This window comes from Amphiprion ocellaris, chromosome 18 (genome assembly GCF_022539595.1).
Source record: "Amphiprion ocellaris isolate individual 3 ecotype Okinawa chromosome 18, ASM2253959v1, whole genome shotgun sequence".
Classification (NCBI taxonomy): domain Eukaryota; kingdom Metazoa; phylum Chordata; class Actinopteri; family Pomacentridae; genus Amphiprion; species Amphiprion ocellaris.
This window is the reverse complement of record NC_072783.1, coordinates 12,964,044-12,984,750: the sequence shown is the minus strand read 5'-3', so window position 1 is coordinate 12,984,750 and position 20,707 is coordinate 12,964,044. Positions and strand designations below refer to the sequence as shown.

Genomic DNA, 20,707 nt, shown 5'->3' with positions numbered 1-20,707 from the left:
GGTCCCAGGGGGGCTGGAGTCTATCCCAGCTGGCTTAAGGTGAAGGCGCAGGACACCCTGGACAGGTCACCAGTTTATCACAGGGCTACATATAGAGACAAACAATCACACCTTGCATTCACACCTACATACAATTTAGAATCACCAACCACCAAGGCACTGTGCAGCCCTTTATTTTTTTTAACATATCCGATCCATTCTAAAAGTGGGGTTGAAAATAGGTTGCTGCTCTTTGTCTTGTTTTTTTCCCTTACAAAAGCTAAATTTGTGGCAAATTTGTGACCAATGTGCAGCAGAGACATTCATTTACCATCAAATGTCTCAAGTTTGTTGCAGTGTTGGATGCTAGTGTAAACTTCCAGCGAAACTTTGACAATAATGAGACATTTACTAATGACAAACTATGGTGGCAAACAACCAGTGAACATGTTTGTCAGTGGTGCTAAATTTCTACTATGACTCTAGTGATAAGTTTGCCAATAGTGGCCAACATGTCATTTTGTTTGCCATAGACGGAATTTCTGTAAATAGTGATATCATTCATAGTCTTCATAAATTTCTGGGTAGTTGTAGTTAAGATCCAGAAATGTCATTTCTTAGTTCACTATCACTGAAAAGTTTAGGGTCACCCAGACAGTTTCATGTTTTCCATGAAAACTCACACTTTTATTCATGTGTTAGCATAACTGCACAAGGGTTTTTTAATCATCAATTAGCCTTTCAACATGATTAGGTAACACAATGCACCATAAGAACACAGGAGTCATGGTTGCTGGAAATGGGCCTCTCTACCTCTATGAAGATATTCCATTAAAAATCAGCCGTTTCCAGCTAGAATAGTCACTTACCACATTAACAATGTCTAAACTGTATTTTTGATCAATTAAATGTTGTATTTGTTGAAGAGACTGCTTTTCTTTCAAAAATAAGTACATTTCTAAATGACCCCAAACTTTGGAACAGTAGTGTATGTAAAGTAGATTTGGGGCAAACTTGTGGTAGATTTCTGGACTTTGTGCAAATTTATGCAACCAATTTTGTGCAATTTTGCCACAAATTCACATTTTTATGCACTGTCACTTCACAACATGAAGGTTGTGAGTTTGAACTGGCTGACCACCTGTTCTGTTCCCTTCCACTGGGTTTTTCCTCCATAGACTGTATATAAAAGATGAGGGCCTGAAAGGTGAAGCCCAAGCATAAGTGCCTTAAACCTGCATTCTCTCTAACAGCCAGCAGGGGGCGACTCCTCTGGTTGCACAAGGAAGTCGATAGCATAAGAGTCCATGAAAAAATAACCCAACTTCTTATTTGATTTATCACCTCAGGAAACACTTTCCTAATGAGTTTATGCTCTTAATTGCTTATTTCAATACTTTCTGATCATAGCTTGATTTTCTTTTTCAAAAATTATGCTTCCATTTACAGTAAAATAGGTAATATAGCAGGGTATGTTTCAGTTCTGGGCTACATTGTGATTGAATGGTTGCTACTGTATTGCTGTGTGTAATCAGATGTGGTTCCTTAGTCAGATCCAACCCCTGCTTGCTACATTAGGTGTCAGTAACCAACGTGGTAATGGTCAAATACAAAACTGGAGGCTCCACAACAGTTATCCACAAACCTAAGGGTGGCGTTACAGTGGCTTTGCCCACCAGCCAGAGGTTCGAACTGGCTGGTGGGCTGTTCTCCCTGTGTCTGACCCTCTAAAGCAGGGATGTCAAACATAGGGCCTGTGGGCAAAAACCAGCCCACCAGAGGGTCCAATCGGGCCCACGGGATGACTTCACCAAGTGTGAAAACTCACTGAGTAAAAATTAATGAACAGGTACCATGGAGATATTTAGACATGGAACATTGTGCAATATAATGTCAGTCAGCAGCTTCAGTACAAATGAGTTTGGTTTGGTGGAACTCTGTTGTGGCAAAGTGAGGCATAATTTTTTTGAAATTGCACTTATTTTTCTTCAGAAATATTAGGGTGTTCGTAATGTTTTGGAAGGCAGAACATTTTTAGAATGTACTTGTATTTTTTTCCCACTGAAATAAAGAGAAAAATTTGGAGTTGTCGTTATTTATAGGTTGCTGTGATCTTACTGGTTCTTGAGATTAAATGGGGCTGAATGTGGCCCCTGAACTAAAATGAATTTGACAACCCTGCTCTGAAGGATATAGTGGGAGTGGTGGATGAAGTTTTCCCCAGAGTTAGCCAGAAGTCCTTGGCAAGTTTTCCACAAGTATAATTTGCATATCAAAATATTACGTTCCTGCAAACTTATGTCAACACTGACAAATGTTAACTACAACTGTGAGGGTAAGGCTTGCTAGTATGTGTTTGAACACACCTAAATATCATGCTGAAAAGTCAGTAGTTGAGTTGTATTGTAGGTAATATAAGAACCAGCATCTGACAAGGAGGAAGAAAACCTGTTAAGGACCGGAGAAGCAAAACTTCCCTGACCTCTATTCACCTTTTAAATCAAGTACAGATGGCAGACTGTACATGTCAGCTTCATTACTGACTGAGACACTGACACCAACCAGCACCCAAGGTTTCTGTGTATCAGTTTGCGGACACTGCATTAAATAGGAATATCCATCTTTGTGAGGAACACAAACCACTGAGCAGTGACCTTGGTCTGAAATGCTGGCTTTTGTTCGGCTGTTATTTGCTTATAGAAAAAAAAAATGGAGCACGGGGAGAAACATCGATGTGATGGTCAACAAAGGCCTTCAGTGGGGACCAAACTGGGTAACAGTGCAGCTATATGCATGTACTTTCACCACATGACTACCAGGTCACCTATTTAATTTGAAAAATTACAAATTGCATAACAGCTTATTAGATTTTTAAACTGATTTGAAAGAATGCCACAAGGAAGAGTTCATGCGGCCACATATAAATCAGTACAATACAATGTTCTACTGTGAACTATTTTTAAAGATCAGTGAACACAACCTACCAACAGCAGAACCAGGAGCTTCGAAGCCTCAGGGACACTGTGCCAACTAAAGCAGGTCCAGCTTTGTTATTTTGTGTAAAAAAAACATGATCTATAATAAGGAGTGAAAATTGAGTTTACAAGCTACACATGAATGCAGCATGAGTCTAGTAAAGAGGGGGTAGCTGTGTAGCGCCAGGAGAGTCCCACTTCTAATATAAATGTGATGTTTGTGAAAACAAATATCACCTGGTAGTCATCTCCTCTCTGACTCATGCCTGTGGCCCGTTATCACTTTCTGTATCTAACAAACATCAGCACAATATTCAGCTCTGTGGTCCATAACACTGGGCTTATCTCACTTCATGATCCTGTTCATTTTCTCTGTTTAGGACACTCTGTTTTACGAGGCCTATGGAAAGAACTGGAAGATCCTGAATTGCATTCTAAACAAACAAGATAAGCCACAAGATCTAGCAGAATCACACTAAATAAGCCCTGCTCTGATCATAAATAGCCCACCATTGGTTCATTTAGTACATTTTGTGTCTCAGTGATGCGTTCCCCATAAATGGGACTTTGCAGAAAACAGTCCTCTGGTTACCAAGAGGTTGCATCACAGGATGAAAATAGGGAGGTTCTGTCCCCAGAGGCAGTTTCTGATCTCTCCACCAACACTTATCACATGATAATAAGTGTCCTGTTTTGCTAAGATTACCATCCTACAGCAGCTGCAGGGGGGTAATAAGAAGTTGGAGATTTTAGGTTTTTGTCTGGCAATATTATTTAAAAGAAAGAATAAGAATTCTAATAATGCTGGGTTGTCTTACTGCATTGCTTCCACTTTGACATTGTTATTAAAAAAAAGCTGTGAGTGGTTCAGGTATGAAGTGGGCAGGATGACAGGTGGTCTTTCATTGAAGACCAACTCTGGTATCAGAACAAGCCTGGTAGGTGTTTAAAGATACAAAGGAATAGCCTGTTTGAAGAGTTTCAGTCAGGCTTCAGAGTGCATCATAGCACAGAAACAGCTCTGGTGAAAGTTACTAATGACCTTCTCATAGCGTCAGATAATGGACTGGTCTCTATACTTATTTTATTGGACCTTAGTGCAGCATTCGATACAATCGACCACAAACTTTTATTACAGCGACTAGAACATTCTATTGGCATTAAAGGGACAGCACTGGACTGGTTTAAATCCTACTTATCAGACAGGTTCCAGTTTGTGCATGTCAACAATGACTCTTCTGAGCATACTAGGGTTAATCATGGAGTTCCTCAGGGTTCTGTCTTAGGACCAATACTGTTCACATTATACATGCTTCCCTTAGGCAACATTATTAGGAAGCACTGTATTAATTTCCATTGTTATGCTGACGACACTCAATTGTATTTATCTATGAAGCCAAATGAAACTAATCAGCTAGCTAGACTGCAAGATTGTCTTAAGGACATAAAGACCTGGATGACCTATAATTTCTTACTACTAAATTCAGACAAGACTGAAGTCATTGTATTTGGCCCCAAACATCTTAGAGAATTGCTTTCAAAGCATATAGTTACTCTGGATGGCATTACATTGGCCTCCAGTACTACTGTGAGGAACCTCGGTGTTATCTTTGACCAGGACATGTCCTTTAACTCGCACATAAAACAAATCTGTAGGACTTCCTTTTTCCACCTGAGAAATATTGTGAAAATCAGGAACATCCTGTCTCAGAGTGATGCAGAAAAACTAGTCCATGCATTTGTTACTTCTAGGCTTGACTACTGTAATTCCTTATTATCAGGTTGTCCCAATAGCTCTCTGAAACATCTACAGCTGATCCAAAATGCTGCAGCCAGAGTACTGACGGGAGTTAGCAAGAGAGATCATATTTCTCCTATATTGGTTTCTCTTCATTGGCTCCCTGTTAAATCTAGAATAGAATTCAAAATCCTTCTTCTGACATATAAAGCTCTTAACAACCAATCTCCATCATATCTTAAAGATCTGATAGTACCATATTATCCTAGCAGAACTCTTCGCTCTCAGACTGCAGGCTTACTTGTTGTTCCTCGAATCTCTAAAAGTAGAATGGGAGGCAGAGCCTTTAGTTATCAGGCACCTCTCCTGTGGAACCAGCTCCCAGTTTGGGTTCGGGAGGCGGACACCCTCTCTACTTTTAAGACCAGGCTTAAAACCTTCCTTTTCGACAAAGCTTATAGTTAGGGCTGACTGGGTGACCCTGACGGGGTGAGCTGGTGTTTTCATTTGCACAACTGACTTCCCCTCTTGACGTCCCTTTAGTTTGCCCCTAGTTATGCTGCTATAGGCCTAGGCTGCTGGGGAACCTCTCTGGATGCACTGAGCCCTTCTCTAACTACCTATGTATTTACTATATATACCATTATTGCATTACATTCACTCTGTTTCTTTCTGTGTCCTTTCTCCGAGTGTCCCTGGTCCCAGAGCTGGATGCTGGATGCTTCAGATGTGTGGCTGTGTTTTATGGTCCTTGTGTCCCACCCCCCACCTCTCTATCTCTACCCCTCTATCTGTATCCCTCTATCTCTACCTCTACCCCTCTATCTCTACCTCTCTACTTCTTCTGTCCCTCTCAACCCGCCCGGCCAGCAGGCAGATGGGTCCCCCCACATTAGAGCCGGGTTCTGCTCGAGGTTTTTTTCCCTGTTAAAAGGGTGTTTTCCTTGCCACTGTCGCCTTTTGGCTTGCTCTGGGGGTCAGGCATATGGGTTCTGTAAAGCGTCTCGAGACAATTTGACTGTAATTGGCGCTATATAAATAAAATTGAATTGAATTGAATAGATGAGCAGAGGAGCTCTGTGAGCTTCATATAGATGTTACATGTGCCTGCACTATCAAAGTACACCCTGTTCCCTGTGACAGTGTAATTACTAGAAACGATGGGAGCCTGTGAGGGACCTGTCCAGCCTGCGCTGCTTCCACTTGATTTAACTTAACTTCAGCTGTAATCACTTCATCTGTCAGCAAGGTTAAGGTGATGGAACCCCTCATTACTAAAGATGTACTAGAACCATCTAAAAGATTATTTAAGGAATAAAAACTGCTTTAGCTGGCAGAAAACTGATTTTATTTCAATGGAATGCTTCAGTAAAGGTTAGGGAGGGGAACTACAAAGTACTAAAAACATTTAGTAGGACTACTGACCACTTTAAAAATAGAAAAGAAAGTGCAAAATTTGTCTTTTGCTCAAAAACTGGCAAAATAATGCAGTAGATGCAGAATAATGTACATTTTAAAACAACTAAAATCAGTGCATTTAAGATTAAATTTAAAAGGCACAGAAAACACCTGTAAGGGACTGTTTGAGTTGATACAGTGCAAAAGACAGACTTTAAAAGGAGTTATACAAACAGATAAAGTGCCAAATCTTTGGTGTGGAGATGTTGTGCCAGGTTCTGAATGCGACACAGACGGACATTTTGAGCGTCTCCTGCGCTGTACACTCTGAATATGTGGTAGCGCTCCTTCTCCTTCAGTGCAAAGTCCAGCTCATTGGCGGAGAGGTGGATGAATGACTTCTCCTTCTTTACTGTCGCCTTCACCTCCACGTACACCACCTCCGGTGCTCCTGCGAAGGTCAATTTAAAATCATAGGGCTGGCCGGTCTCTCCACTCTGGTTGCACCACAGGACGCTCTTGGGTCGTCCAGGGTCTCCGCTGTCTCTCCAGTGGCACAGGAAGGAGTTGACCAGCTGCTCGCCCCACTCGCCAATCGCCGCCACGTCCATTTGGTCATCAGACAAGACCACCTGCAAGAGAGTAGCGTAATTAGCAAATGCTTGATAGCACTGAACGGCTAGGAAACTAACATGTGCAGTCAGTATACTGACAGTGGTGGGTCTCTGGCAGGTGAGCTCCATGTCCTCCAGTGTGGCCTGGACTTTGTTCCAATGAGGAAAGTCCAAGTTCAGAGGAGGACGCTGAGCCTCTACAGCAGCTGATGTCCCCTGGAAAGTACTGGAAAGAACCACAGCCTCAGGGGTGGCACTGATAGAGGCAAAGAAAGGACCAGTTGGGAGAGAGAGGGACAAAAAGAGAATCTGGGATTATGCATTGAGTAACAGTAAAAGTAAACATAAGTTTTGTGTATGAATATTTCATATATTTTGGGACAAGGAGAAGAAGCCTACAGGCTGTTTGGAACAGGCTGGTCGCTGGTGGCCTCGGCAGGCTGTGCAGATGGAGGACTTGGTGTTGGTCTGGGAGCTGAGAGGTTTTCCTTCTTAGCCTCAGCTCTGTCAGACTCAGTGGTCTCACTCTGCTGAATGCGCTCTGTCAGTGACAGACAACACCAAATGGAAGAATTTAGAATTTACAGGACGGGTTGTACATGTACAATTTGTAAATAACACCATTGTGCAGTAAAGACAGCATAAGTTTATGTTTCTGCCATTCTGTCTTTTACAAACACTCAAATGGAGAACTAAAGTCACAAATTGTTAAATTCATTGCAAATGACAGCTGTAGCTTGTTAAAACACTGTCATACTAAAGACTAAATAAAGCTAATAATATCCAACAAATGCTTTTCCTGCTAATGTTGGTTGTTCAGCCCTGAAAGCCCAACATTGTGTTGAGTGGTGAATCTGTATCTTATGGGTTTGTAAGAATTACAAACTAATACAGATGAACGTGCTTGTTCTGTTTTACAAGGTGAGATCAAGAAGCTTTGAGCCACATGATTAGCTAGTTGTACATCATCAGCAGGGTGAAAAATTTCAAAATAGCTACATTTATTGAGCGAAAGCATCTTTACATGTACTAATTAATTTAATGTCCACTTGCAAAAAAAAACCCCAAAATATTTTAACATTGCTATCACTAACACAGAAGCAAACAGGCTAAGTTAAACATCCACAGACGCAGAGCAACATTAGTTAGTTACTTGGAGTCATCTCTGTGGCCACCTATGAACATAAATCCAACACTCAATCCCTCCTGACGGAAATATGTGGCATTTTGGCTAATAACAGTTCAACTTTCTATACAAGCTAATGACTAACGGGTAGTGTCAAGTTTGTACAATGAAATCTTCTCACAGGAAAATGATGCCTGCTGTGGTTGAACACACACTTTATGTTTATGAACCCAAAAGACAACATAGGAAGTTTAAAGAGTACAAAACGCTATACAATGCTACGCAGAGCTGCAGAGATGGGAAGGTGGGTTCACTTTTCAGGGCTCCTCACTGTAAGCAGGCCTCTTCACATTACACACACATTTGATATTTTGGAAATAAAACAATATTGACCCCTTTAGGTTTAATTTTCTGCTACAATTACCGGATTTCACATATAATTCTGAAGCAGCGCAAAAACAATCAGTTGCAGGGAGACAGAAGTGTGTTGAATGTGTAACCTGGAGGCCGTGGGGTGTTGCTGGTGGCAGCAGCGGCGTTCGGCTGCCCTTGATGGCTGAGGACTCTCTGAGGGAAGGGCGGGTCTGGAAGTTTGCTGCTGCTGCTCCTGGGTTGCTGGTTTCCGTCGAGGCTGTTTCCCTTGAGGGCAATTTCCTTTTCTGGGCCTTGCTCTTTAGGTGCAGCAGGAGGAGGCCACATCTTCATAACAGCGTCTACAACGCTGCTGTCTCCCTGACCTGTTGGCAACCGTGAAGCGAAATTGTAGGTTTTAAGATGCTAAAGCAAACAATTCCTTCTTTATTCTCAACAACTTTATAAAGTACCTGTGCGACAACTTCCTGCATTCAGCATAGATGCTCGAGGAGGCCAGCAAGCCAGAGTCTGTTCCCCATCCTCTTGTGCAGGGCGAGATGCTTCCTCTGGGGAGCTGATGGAGGAGTAACTCCTTGATAGGACTGGAGTAGAACATTTTCAAGAGTTAAAACCAAAGAAGAGGAAAAGATTGGTTTAAAAGCTGTAAAACCCCAATCACACACAGCACAAGCCTGTTTCAAGGCTCTTATAGAATAAAAACTGATTTTGTAATGAAAAACTCTTTGATCATATTAATCCTTGTAGATGTGTGTGTGTGCTCGCTGCTGCAGTCAGGGATCTGCTCCTCTCGCTCTTTGAGCCTTGGCAACACACAAAGTGAACAAACCCGAATTAGCATATGGGAGAAACACACCAGTTATCTTTCTGTGTGTGTGTGTGTGTGTGTGTTTGTGTGGAAGGAGAGTGTTTGTGCAGGGCTGAGACTCAGAAGAAAAAAACATTTTGAATATTATGAAATGATAATGGAAATCGGGGCAAATGTCACAAAGAGAATTGGAGGAACTGCAGATGTAAGACGGAGAGAAAGCAGCAGTGAGTTGTTAGAATTCATCTCATGCTCCAGTTCTAGCGCTGAGTTGATGTTCTGCATCAAACTGTGATTCTCTCACACATGAACACTGAGCTGCAGTTGTGGATTTTTCATGGTCTTTCTCAAACATTCTACACTTAAGCACTTTGAATTTCACAAAATTGGTGCAACGCCACCAAAACAGTGATGAACAGATGGATGTTTCTGCAGTCTTCTTCTACAGATTGACATGACTTTGAGGCTTTGAGCTGAATTCATATTTCTGGGTTAAATGCTAAGGCTGGTGATACTCCGTGTCATGATCCTAGAAAATATGAAAATGCCACCATCCATAAGGCTGTTGTTCTTTTCGTGTCAACAACAATGTATCTGCTAACAAATATTGGCAAAAATTTTTGTGGCATGCTAACATAGAGTGGATCAGTTGCTCAACTAGAGAGAAGTCAATATACCGACTCAGTAAAGTCAGTTATACATTAATATTTTTCCAAGATATAGTAATTAGCTCACAGTAACCAGCACAAGCTACTGGTGGTGGCAGGCAAGGTAAGGTTGTGACAGCAAATACCTGAGTGTGCTGATGTGTGCATGGGTGTGTTTTATCTCTTATGATTTCAACACATTTCATGTGTAATAGGATGAATGTGTTTTTTTTTCATCTTTCAGCTCAGACTGCGTCGTGTCTGCTGTACCTCTGTCCAGGGTGACCTCTGGTTTGGGAGGCTCTGGCACCTCCCACTGCTCCTCCTCACTGGGTAGCTCTCTGATGTCCTCTTTGATCAAGAATCTCTTCAGGTCTCTTGGGTCCTGCACATGCAATTATTACAGTTTAGAGTTAATAACTGCAGCAAAGCCGAGATCTAATCCTGGTGTGGTTATTACTCCGCTAAGGAACGCGGCAGAGTCATGGTGACGATCGGCGTACGTTTGTCTGTTAGCAACATTACTCAGGATTTGGATGAAAGGGAAGGTCAGAAATGACACAAGGACCAAGTGATTAGATTTTGGCAGTGATACGGCTTTTAGTCTGGATCCACGGATTTGTTAAAGATTTCTGTAATTGTGACATAGCTGCACAGTGACACTGTAACTATGACAACATGTGAACACTATGTCAGCTGCCTGCTGACAATCACATGATTGCGATCCTACTACAAATCGACCGCTGCGGACTTATTGGTTCTTATCCATCGGAAATGATACAAGGAACAGTTGATTAAACTGTGGGGGTGTTTCGGAGTTCCAGCAATTCCCGCCGGCCGCTACATATTTAGGTCAGGTGATAATGTACACATGCAGTGTTTCCTCTAGGATTTTTTTCCCAGCAGCGGCGCTGCACACACACACACACACACACACACACACACACACACACACACACACACACACACACAAAAAGAGTAGATAGTGAGAGCAACACAGTTATCTGTAGTTTACCTTAGTACTAGCGAGTACCTGACACAGTGCAAGACTGCTGTGAAGGTGGAGACATGCGGCGGTGGTGTATTTGTGACGAGTACAAAAAAAAAAGATAAGACATTTAAAGGAGCAGCGCTGGGATTTTGGCAGCGGTGGGCCGCCGCTGCAGAACAAATGTAGAGGAAACCCTGACACACGCATCACATACGACTGTGCTCAGTGCAAGGTCATTTTGTTTGTGGGTACATCTATATTAAATGACCACATTCTATGGTGTCGTGATTTGTGCCACAATTTTTTTCAAGATTTCAGCTGTCGGAAATGATATGACTGAGCAGCCTTGGCGGAGTACTGTGCTCTCTGAGTGCCTTTCTTGTTACACTTGTTTTCTATCAAAGATTTTCTGAGTGCTTTGAAAGAATAGATGGATTTCAATATTTTATTCAGTCCATAAAAAGCGTAAGGTTTGCATGGCTTGCTTTCCAACATAAACTTACATTCCAGACACAGGACTGATCCACTGAACATTTATCTGAAGTCCTTATTTAGAAAACACCACCAGTAGCGCTCAGTAGATTTGGGGTTTATTCTTTCAGATTCTCTTGCCCAAAGTGGCAGCAGCAGACATTCTCATTAAAATGTTGATGACCTAATTAACATGTACTGCCAATGACTGATCAATTTCCTAGAATAATCTACAAGCTAAAGCAATAAGAGGATACAATATGTTGGTAGGCAGATCTGTCTGTATTTCCCTCTAAGTCTCTCATATCTATTTGATTGCAGTCTATTAAATGACTGTTACGCCTTAGAGTCCCATAATTAAAACCTTTAACCAAACAGCTGAAAATTCCTCTTTATTGACTTTGATAAATCCAACCTTAACCCTTTAAATTCAGTAAAATGTCATCCAGATTTGATTATATAATGCAGATCTAGTGCTGCTCTGTGTCTCAAAGAAGCTGCTGCACAATGAAAACCAGGAGTGGATATTCACTAAAGAAGGATCAGAGTTGAGGACTAATACAAGCACCTCTGCTGCTGCACTATTCAACAGAGATGACAGCAAGTTGCCATGCAATGCAAACATGACTTCCCCCAGGGGAATAGCCATTAGTTGTAGCTACAGTCAGCTCTGCGGTGGCGGCGGTGTGTGTGTGTACGATCGAAGAGATAGAGAGTGACAGGATGAAAGGCCCAGAGCAAGCAAAGGCCCTTTTCACTGGGTATGGATTAGTGATCAATGTGTGAAGAGATCATATATCACTTACATTGAGCGTGGTTATCAGGCCGGTCAGGAAATGCATCAGCTCTTTCCTGTGGCTGGTCTCACTGCAGAACAGGGTCGCCAGTTCCCTGAAACATGCACACACGAAAACAAGATTATAAGGTACAAAACAAACACCAAAATACATACCGGAACATATTAAATTAATATTATCACAATGATTTCTTTAGGAGAGGTTCACAGTTTTTCCAAAAATAAACATGTACGAGTAATGTAGGTAAGTGCCCTAAATGCCAAGGATGGGGGACAAAATCTGCAGTGCAACTTCTGAAAGTCAGCTATAGCTAAAGGTCCCAAATGATGAAAATTCCACTTTATATAGGGTTGTCAAGGTTAACCGGTTTTACAATAACCACGATTATAAATAGATATTCGTCACATTTTTCACAACCACGATTATCCGTAGAAAAGCCTTGCGAGAGGTCCAATGCAAGAAGCGTGAGCTGCGCTGAGTGGAGAGTGGAGAGAGTGGCTCCTTGGCCTGTGCGCGCGCTCCTGTCTAATCGGCATCACTGCGCGCGCGCACACACACACACACACACACACAGACAGAGAGAGAGAGAGAGAGAGAATTATATGATCAGTTATGACAGATTCTTTACTCGAAGTGTCCCTAATATTGTGGCCGCTGTGCGCAATGAGGTTGCCAAGATGGAACTGTCCGCCGCACGCGCGGTAACTGTCGGTTCCGAAGTCAGCGGTCCGGCGGCCGGGCCGCCCCGAGGACCCCCGTGCCCCGAGTTTCCTCCCGGAGCCAAAACAACCGGCGGGTCGGGAGCTCCGGTTACCTCCTGCGCTCCCGTTCCCCGCCCGTCGCAGCCGGGCTGCTTTCCTGCGTCCGCAGGCGAGGGGAAGGCGGCGGGCCGCGGCGGGTGGGGAACGGGAGCGCAGGAGGGAACCGGAGCTCCAGACCCGCCGGTTGTTTTGGCTCCGGAAGCCCGTGCCCTCCTCCGAAGATGCTGTCGGCCCGGTCCCCTCAGCAGGGAGTGTGGTCCGGGAAGCCCCGCTGCCCGCTGAGAGTGGTAGTGGAGGAGACAGTAACCTCCAGGACAGGGAGGCTGTCTGTCTGCCTGGACCTCCTGTCAGACTCTAGAGTTTTCCCTGGGAAATGATCCGGGTGTTTTGATTAATTGTTGTAAAATTAGTGGTGAATTGTTTATATAAACGTTTTAGTAAAAATACATAAGACTCCCATTTATCCTTTTTTCTGTAGTTATATTGTCTAAAATTGTGGAGGATTATTTAAAGCTTAAAATGAAGTGTTTTTAGAATCTTTAAATGTATTCTTTTTATGTCTTTTAGTTTTGTTTGATTTACAAAGTAAACACTACGTTATCAACCATACATTAAATTGCAACATTCCATAATACATAAAAGTCTCAAAGAGGCACTTCACTAGAACCAATAAATACATATTGAACATAAATAAGTAGTAATTATACATCATTTACAAGATTCCCAGACTGAATAGTTGCTGTAATGTGCCTGCCAGTTTTTGTAAGCATATTTTTGTCTAAATTAAGGCAGTATTTGCTCATTTTTTTCCTACATCATATAAGCAGCAGCACTCATATATAAATAGAGCATTTAAATCAAATCCATGTGATCAGTATCGGTAATCGGCATTCAAGGATGATCGGTATCGGTGATCAGCAGCAAAAAACCTGATCGGCACATCACTAATTATTATTAATATTATAGAGAAAACAGCACAGTTTTTAATGCCAATCTTATAATTTTATTTTGTTTTAATGATGGCAGCTAAAGAAGCCTTTAAGTTCCTCAAGTTAATGACTGTTTTGTAATGCAATTTGCACTTTTATTTACTACAAAGACGTGTTGGAACAATTTATTTTATTTTATAAGAACAGTAAATGTTTAAAAGTTTAAGTATTATTAAAGAGTTTATTTAAATACAAACACTGGGTTTTTTTCTTTCATAATGTCGATAATCGTGAATAATCGTAAAATCGCAATATTTCCTTCCACAATAATCGTGGCTCAAAAAATTGAAATCGTGACAACCCTATTGATGAATAAACTCCGAGCAGAGTATGCCAAACGTTCCGCTGTTTAATGCAAGAGTGAACACGAGTCTTCATGCACTTGCAGCATCTGATCAACTGAAAACACAGAGAATTAGGTACTGTACCCACAACAAGAGCAAATTCTTAGTGTTGTAAAAAAACAAACAAAAAGACCCCTGAAATAATTTAAAATTAAGAGTTTAACATGCTTAAAATTTATGTGTCAATGGGTGTATACTTTAACCAGGGGGTTAATCTGGCCTGTTACATCTGGTTGAAATAAATAGGAATTCTTTGTTTTTTTCTTTGGTAAAAAAATAATTCATCATATTTAATATTTTCTCTGATTAACCCACATATAATCTGGGACATGAAATTGTAGCGGCTGTAGAGTTCAGAGAAAAGAACTTGCGTCTATAAATTTGAATCCCAAGATAAGATAGATAAGCTTCTAGTGCTCAGCTCCTTTACCACTGATCTTACTTGTGAATGTTTGAAGTTTTCTTGATTTAACTAAGGTTCAAAAAGATGAAAATGATGACTTTTTTGTTGGTGATTGACATTTAGAAAATAAGAAGTCAGTTTGAGAGCACGAGTGGATGTTGGAACTATCTCCATTACACACAAACCTGCAGATGTCCAGCTTGGCAGTGAGGTGATCTTTCTGGATGTAGAGCTCCTTCTCGTCTTTCAGCAGACAGATGACGTCCTGCAACTCTATCACTGCATCCTCACTGTCACTGACATTAAGCTGGTGGCGAATGTACAGCTTACCCACCTGTAAACAATCGAGCAACAACTTAGAAGATACCTTTGTTTTCATTATATTCCTGGCTTGCTCCTGGCTTTGGCTGAAAAGTTCCAGAGTGTACTTTACGATCATCTCAGTTAAAGTCTCCTCACATTCATGTGTGACTCATAAGATGAATATACATTTTTAAGACTAGAGTGTTTGCACGAACCAAAGCTAAACAAACCTCAGTGATAGTTACAGTACTGATACAAACAATGAGTGAAAATCAGGACTGTCACATCATAATTTCTTTCATGAGCTTGGGGATCTTTTCTTCATTTGAAGAATGTTCATGCAAAGCAATCCCAAGCACTGACTTCATAATGAGCTCCTGTCCAAGTAAATCACCTGCTAATTACAAAGTCCAGACTGAAATACAGGCTGAGTGCAATTGTGCACTGCTGTTATATTTTTGCAAATTTGTTTCTCTGGAAAGAATCAGCACAGACAAGGATGAAGAAGCTAAAATGAAGTTCCTGCTGCTGAACAGGGCTAAATGTTGAATGTTGTCCTCACGTGTGTGTGATCATGGTCAAGAGACTCTTCCTAAACAAGGCCATCAAGCAAGCATCTAGCACAGACGGAAAGCAAGGACATAAATTTGACTGGATACAAAAAAAAAATATGTAAGAACTATTTTGTCAAAATATCAGAAAGCAATCATCTTGAAATAAGGCTATATACCCTGAAATTACACAGCAACAAATAGCAGATTGAGCTTCAAACGAGTAATTCCTACTAGAGTAATGTACTACTACTAGAAATGAGTTTGGCTTGCTAAAAGAAAGAAATGAATCTAAATGCTGTGAAGAGCGCTGATGCCCTCTTAACAGATGTCAGGGAGACAGTTTGAGTTTCTCTTCACAGCTCTTTACTTTAAAGGCCAAGCATCACTTTATACACTCATCAACGCTAACAAGGACTGTCATCAACCCAAAAACACACGGCACTCACTGTGTCACAGCTTCACTACTCCAACATGAAGGTGAATAAAACATGACATGAGCAAATGAACTGTAAACATAATAAAACAAACATAGCGCAACTCAGTATGACACAACATGCACAACATATCACACTCAGTGATGCATCAAAATAACTCTTTACTTCTTTAGTGAGGACTCAGAAGCTATATCTGCATGTTAAGGGAAGAACAAAGGAAGCAACAACAACACAAAAGGCCGTTGGTGGTCAAATTGAAAATGAATAGGTGAGACTTGTGGTAAAATAATAAGCACAACATTGCGTATAATAAACAACAAACTTCGTGCCTATTTATTGAAGGTTATTGGATTGGCCTGTACACACAGCTCTGTTGTCAGGACATTGTTAAGTACAGCCTTTATTCTGTATTGCATTTCATCGATAGGAAAACAATTACTATTACACCACTATTGCTGTGTTGTAACAGTGAATTCCATGTGACCAGTGTCTGTTCATATATGGAAGAAATGAAAAGTATGAAATGCTTGATATAAGAAATTCTGACTTCAACAAAGCTGCTTTGGACTTATCGGTGTGAATCAAATAGCTTCATATTCCAGGTAATCAAATGTATTTAGTACTCCGCCAAGGAATGCAGTGGAGTTATGTGACAAGCGCCATTGGTTTGTCTGTCTGTTTGCCTGTCTGTTACATTACTCAAAAATGGACTAATAGATTTCAATGAAATTTTCAGGGAATGTCAGAAATGACACAAGGACCAAGTGATTAGTTTTGTCAGCGATGTGGCTTATAGTCTGGATCCACAGATTTGTTAAAGATTTCTGTATCATTGCAAGACAGCGGCACGGTGTCACTGTAACTATGACTACAAGTGAACACTATGTCAGCTGCCTGTTGACAATCCCATAATTGCGATCCTACTACAAATCCACCACTGTGGTCTTATCGGGACTTATCCATCGTAAATTATACAACGACCGAGTAGCCACGGCGGGGCACTGCACTCTCAGAGTGCTTTTCTTGTTGTATTAAGGGACAGTTGAGATTTGGATGCTGGAGACACAACTGAGGTTTCCTCTGTCAAGACAGGGCAAACTACTGATTTGGCACAGTTTTGCCTTATTGAATTCCATTTATTAGCTGTACACGGAATCTGGTGTTGAACTTTATCTAATAAATAATGTCATGAATGTCCAGGACACAGAACTACATACATAATGTAGCGGACATGGCTTGGCTTCTTTGGAATGCCAAGGCAGAGGCCAAACCAGATAACAAATCCTTTTTATTTAGGGTGGACCCCAAAGCCATATAAAGCTGCCATCTTGGATGCTGCACAGGACGGGAAACCTTCTAGTTCCCAGGAAAGAAACTCCATTAAGTGTCGGAGGGGAATTGCGGCAGGACCGTTGTGATTTCCCCTCACCATTGACAGTCCTTTGAAAAAAACTATGTTACATTCATTTCTTTTGCAGCAAAGTGTGAATCTCAGACCTCCTGCAGAGGCATGATGCTTCCTACAAGACATTAACATTTTAGAGGAACACCACTTAAAAGGACACAATGACTCTCCTACAGCTGTGAATGCTTTTGATCAACACCTTACTCATGTTCAACCCCCTTTTCTTAAGAATGTAAGCACCCCGGCCTCCTCTGCAGGGAGGACATCTGATAAGACAAGCCATATAAACTTTGCCTTATGCCTGGTGTGAGGCACACATTTCTAAACTGAAACATACATGGACTCAATAACTGGTTTTCTGATATCTGTTTTATGTTTTCATGCATACCAAAATCACAGTAAGGAGTTCCTTTACCACATATCCAAAGTCACATCTGTAGGTGATACGGGGACAAAATTAAGATTTTAATGAAATAATCATATTTCTTGCATGGACCCACAGTGCCACCTAGCGACGTCGGAGGACGCAACGATGTCGGGACAAACCCCTAATAACCACTGTTTCATCAACAGTTAAGAATGCAAAATGTGAAGTTGGTATCATTCATAACCATACACATGAAATGTAACATATATCCTCACAATTACATACATTTTTAATATCTAAAGCACATTTGATATATAGTTTGAATGTATGAGGTAACTTGCGTATTTGTTAAAATGTATAATCTCGATTTTTTTGCTTATGTTCTATTGATGACGGTGAGAGACGGACAGATCGTGTTTGCGCGTATAATATCACATATTTCGATTCAATTTGTCAAATGCAGTTTGTCCTCTGTCTGGGGAGCAGAGACAGAGTAATCAGATTACTAAAAGTCGCGGGAAACTCTCCCTCCTCCCTGATAGACAACTCAGAGGACACAAAAGCTCGACAACACCTTTGTCTCTCTCTCTTATTTCTTCCCCTCGTCCTGAAGGCTTCTTTTACGCAGCCGCTCTGACGCCTCATCTCCGTTCTTTTCTAGACACGTGTCGTTTTCTTTAACCTTTTATTCTGAAATTTTACTTTGTCTCGGCGTTCTTTTCTTTCACTAATTTTTGTCGCCTTTTCATTTTTGCGACATATTTTAGACACTGCTCGCCTTCATTACAAGCCTGAGCTTATGTTTTAATCAGTTTTTAATAAGAAATAATTGAAATAATTTTTTTCCTTTTTCTAAATTTCACCGCGTCTCAGCTCTCAAGTTTCACCATTTTTTCTTTTATTACTTGGCTAACGCCAACTGAAAACAGAACCGTTAAACAAGTTATTTTTCAACAACCCTGGAAGACGCGCAGACAGAGCGCTGAACACCGGCTTGACTCATCACCTGCGTGCCTACACCTCAGACGTCTGCTGGCAGACCTCCGACTGCGCTGAGAGCTCCGATGGCAGAACTCGTTGCCCAGCAACCACACGAAGCTTCAGGAAGAGAAAGCCTGGGTGCCTCGTGAGGACGTTTCTGGCCTTCTACTACGTTCCAGTCAAACAGAGACTCCAAAAGTACAGCGCTACACAAAGTAGAAATGAGTTAACCCTTTTCTGTTTCTGATTTGGGTTGATGTCATTAATAACTTGATGATTTAAATCTAGTCAATCTTAAGCGTATCGATCATATCCCAAATTACCGATTCAGTGAGTTAGATCGTCCGCTAACTATCCTCTTTCACCATAACCCTCTTCCTTGAATCTGATTCCCCACATTCAACACACACACACACGCACGTGTGTGTGTGCGTGTGTGTGTTACATACAGTGTTACATACAGTGAGAAGTATGATGTGTGTGTACACATCATACTTCTCACTGTATATAGCTCACCTGTATTGCCTTAGTAGAACAGTTAATAAATATCTTTCATTTAGACCAATTCACGGTCTCATGCTTTTCTTTGTGTGGGAACTGAAGTCAATTTAATCAGAATTCTAGACTTTCAAATATCAGACTTCTTATCTTCATTTTAATCAGAGTCTCCTTGAGATTTTGTTTAAAATAATAATTTCCTCAGACCAACTGAGGATGGTGCCCCTTTATTAACGAGTGCAAACGTAACTGCTTCAGTGGTTACGCTACAATAACGTAAAACATTAAAAATGCTTTCTCCATATCAAATGCTTCAGACATTTTAGGGTTTATTTGTTTTTACACGAAGATTCCTCTCTGGTCATTGAATATAACCCTGCAGCTTTTAATCTGGATCCACAGATTTGTTAAAGATTTCTGTATCATTGCGAGATAGCGGCACGGCACCACTGTAACTATGACTACAAGTGAACTCTATGTCAGCTGCCTGCTGATGATCATATGATTGTGATCCTACTACAAATCCACCGCTGCAGACTTATTGGGACAATTGATTAAATTGTGGAGGTGTTTCCAAGTCCCATCAATTCCCGCTGTCCGCTACATGTTTAGGTCATGCCATTCGGTATCTGTACATAACGTACACATGCATAATATATGCCTGTGCTCAGTGCAAGGTCATTTTGTTTGTGGGTACATCTATATTAAATGACCACATTCTATGTTGTCGTGATTTCTGATCATCAATAACTAATAAACACATGTTGCATTTCTAAAAAAAATGCTGCATTTCTGACAATGCCATATGGGGGAATGAAGAGCATTGGCGGAGTACTGTGCTCTCTGTTTTCCTAGTACCGAAATGTTATCACCTTGTTACTACTAACTTATTATGATAATTCCGAACAAAAAAATCTCAAAGCAAGTGTAATCCTCTACCATAAAAAGTGCTTTGTCAGAAGAAATGTCAATAAACAAACATATATTGTCTTCACTTATATTTCCTCTTACTCAGATTCTTTTAACACTGAAGGGATAAAAGTTATTTCAGATTGTTGTTCTCACCTGCCCGAAGTAAAGGTGTTTGATTTTCTGTGCTATGTTGTTGTCAGTCAGCTCTGAATAGACTTCATTCATCTCGTCGTGGTGGTAGAGGAACCTCTGGATGTAGGGGATGGCTGAGCGCACCATGGCCTGCATAGACGGACAGGGCCGAAGGTTCTCAGTCTGAGCCTCAGACTTGACACACTTTGAAAGCTGACAGATCCCACAGATCTCCAGAAACAAAAACCTGTCCTTCTCATTGAACTTAGGAACCATGGCTCGCTCTCCTGAGGCTGTATGACCTGGCAGACAATCACACAACAACAATCCTAATCATTTTTTATTCACGTTGTAATCTAACATCGACAACTAAGTAAGAATAAAGTAGCAGCAACATACCAAAGTTCCCAGTCTTGCTCATGGGAGCAGCCTTCTTCTCTGCTGGTGGCAGGTTGAGCAGACACACTTGCTTGTGGGGTTTAAAGATCTTCTCCAGCTCTTTGCTGTCACCAATCATGGGTTTACTAGCCAGACTCACCCAGCAGTTATCTTTGGTAGGGAAGACCCTCGTATTAGACACCATACCTGAATACAAAACAAAAGGAGAGATACACTGAGTTTTAGACATTTAGCATCTCTCTCTTTCCTGACTTTGCCAGTGTATGGTGCTAGCTGATTATTAAAGCTAATCAGTCAAGTTTTTAACCA

At 41.2% G+C, this 20,707-nt stretch overlaps 1 protein-coding gene across 5 annotated transcripts in view; it reads right to left on the bottom strand.

The window, feature by feature from the left end:
- Positions 1-6,023: 6,023 nt before the first annotated feature.
- Positions 6,024-20,707, bottom strand: part of wu:fj29h11 (uncharacterized) — a 68,908-nt gene continuing 54,224 nt past the window's right edge. For all 5 annotated transcript variants that reach the window (XM_023272845.3, XM_023272847.3, XM_055004709.1 and 2 more), the window contains 10 exons: positions 20,399-20,584; positions 20,021-20,301; positions 14,599-14,747; positions 11,926-12,010; positions 9,928-10,042; positions 8,655-8,786; positions 8,331-8,567; positions 7,104-7,245; positions 6,804-6,960; positions 6,024-6,722 (listed from right to left, as the gene is read on the bottom strand). In XM_023272845.3, the coding sequence (XP_023128613.2) occupies positions 6,315-6,722; positions 6,804-6,960; positions 7,104-7,245; positions 8,331-8,567; positions 8,655-8,786; positions 9,928-10,042; positions 11,926-12,010; positions 14,599-14,747; positions 20,021-20,301; positions 20,399-20,584 (1,892 nt within the window). In that variant the 3' untranslated portion in view covers positions 6,024-6,314. The remainder of the gene's footprint in view (positions 6,723-6,803; positions 6,961-7,103; positions 7,246-8,330; positions 8,568-8,654; positions 8,787-9,927; positions 10,043-11,925; positions 12,011-14,598; positions 14,748-20,020; positions 20,302-20,398; positions 20,585-20,707) is intronic.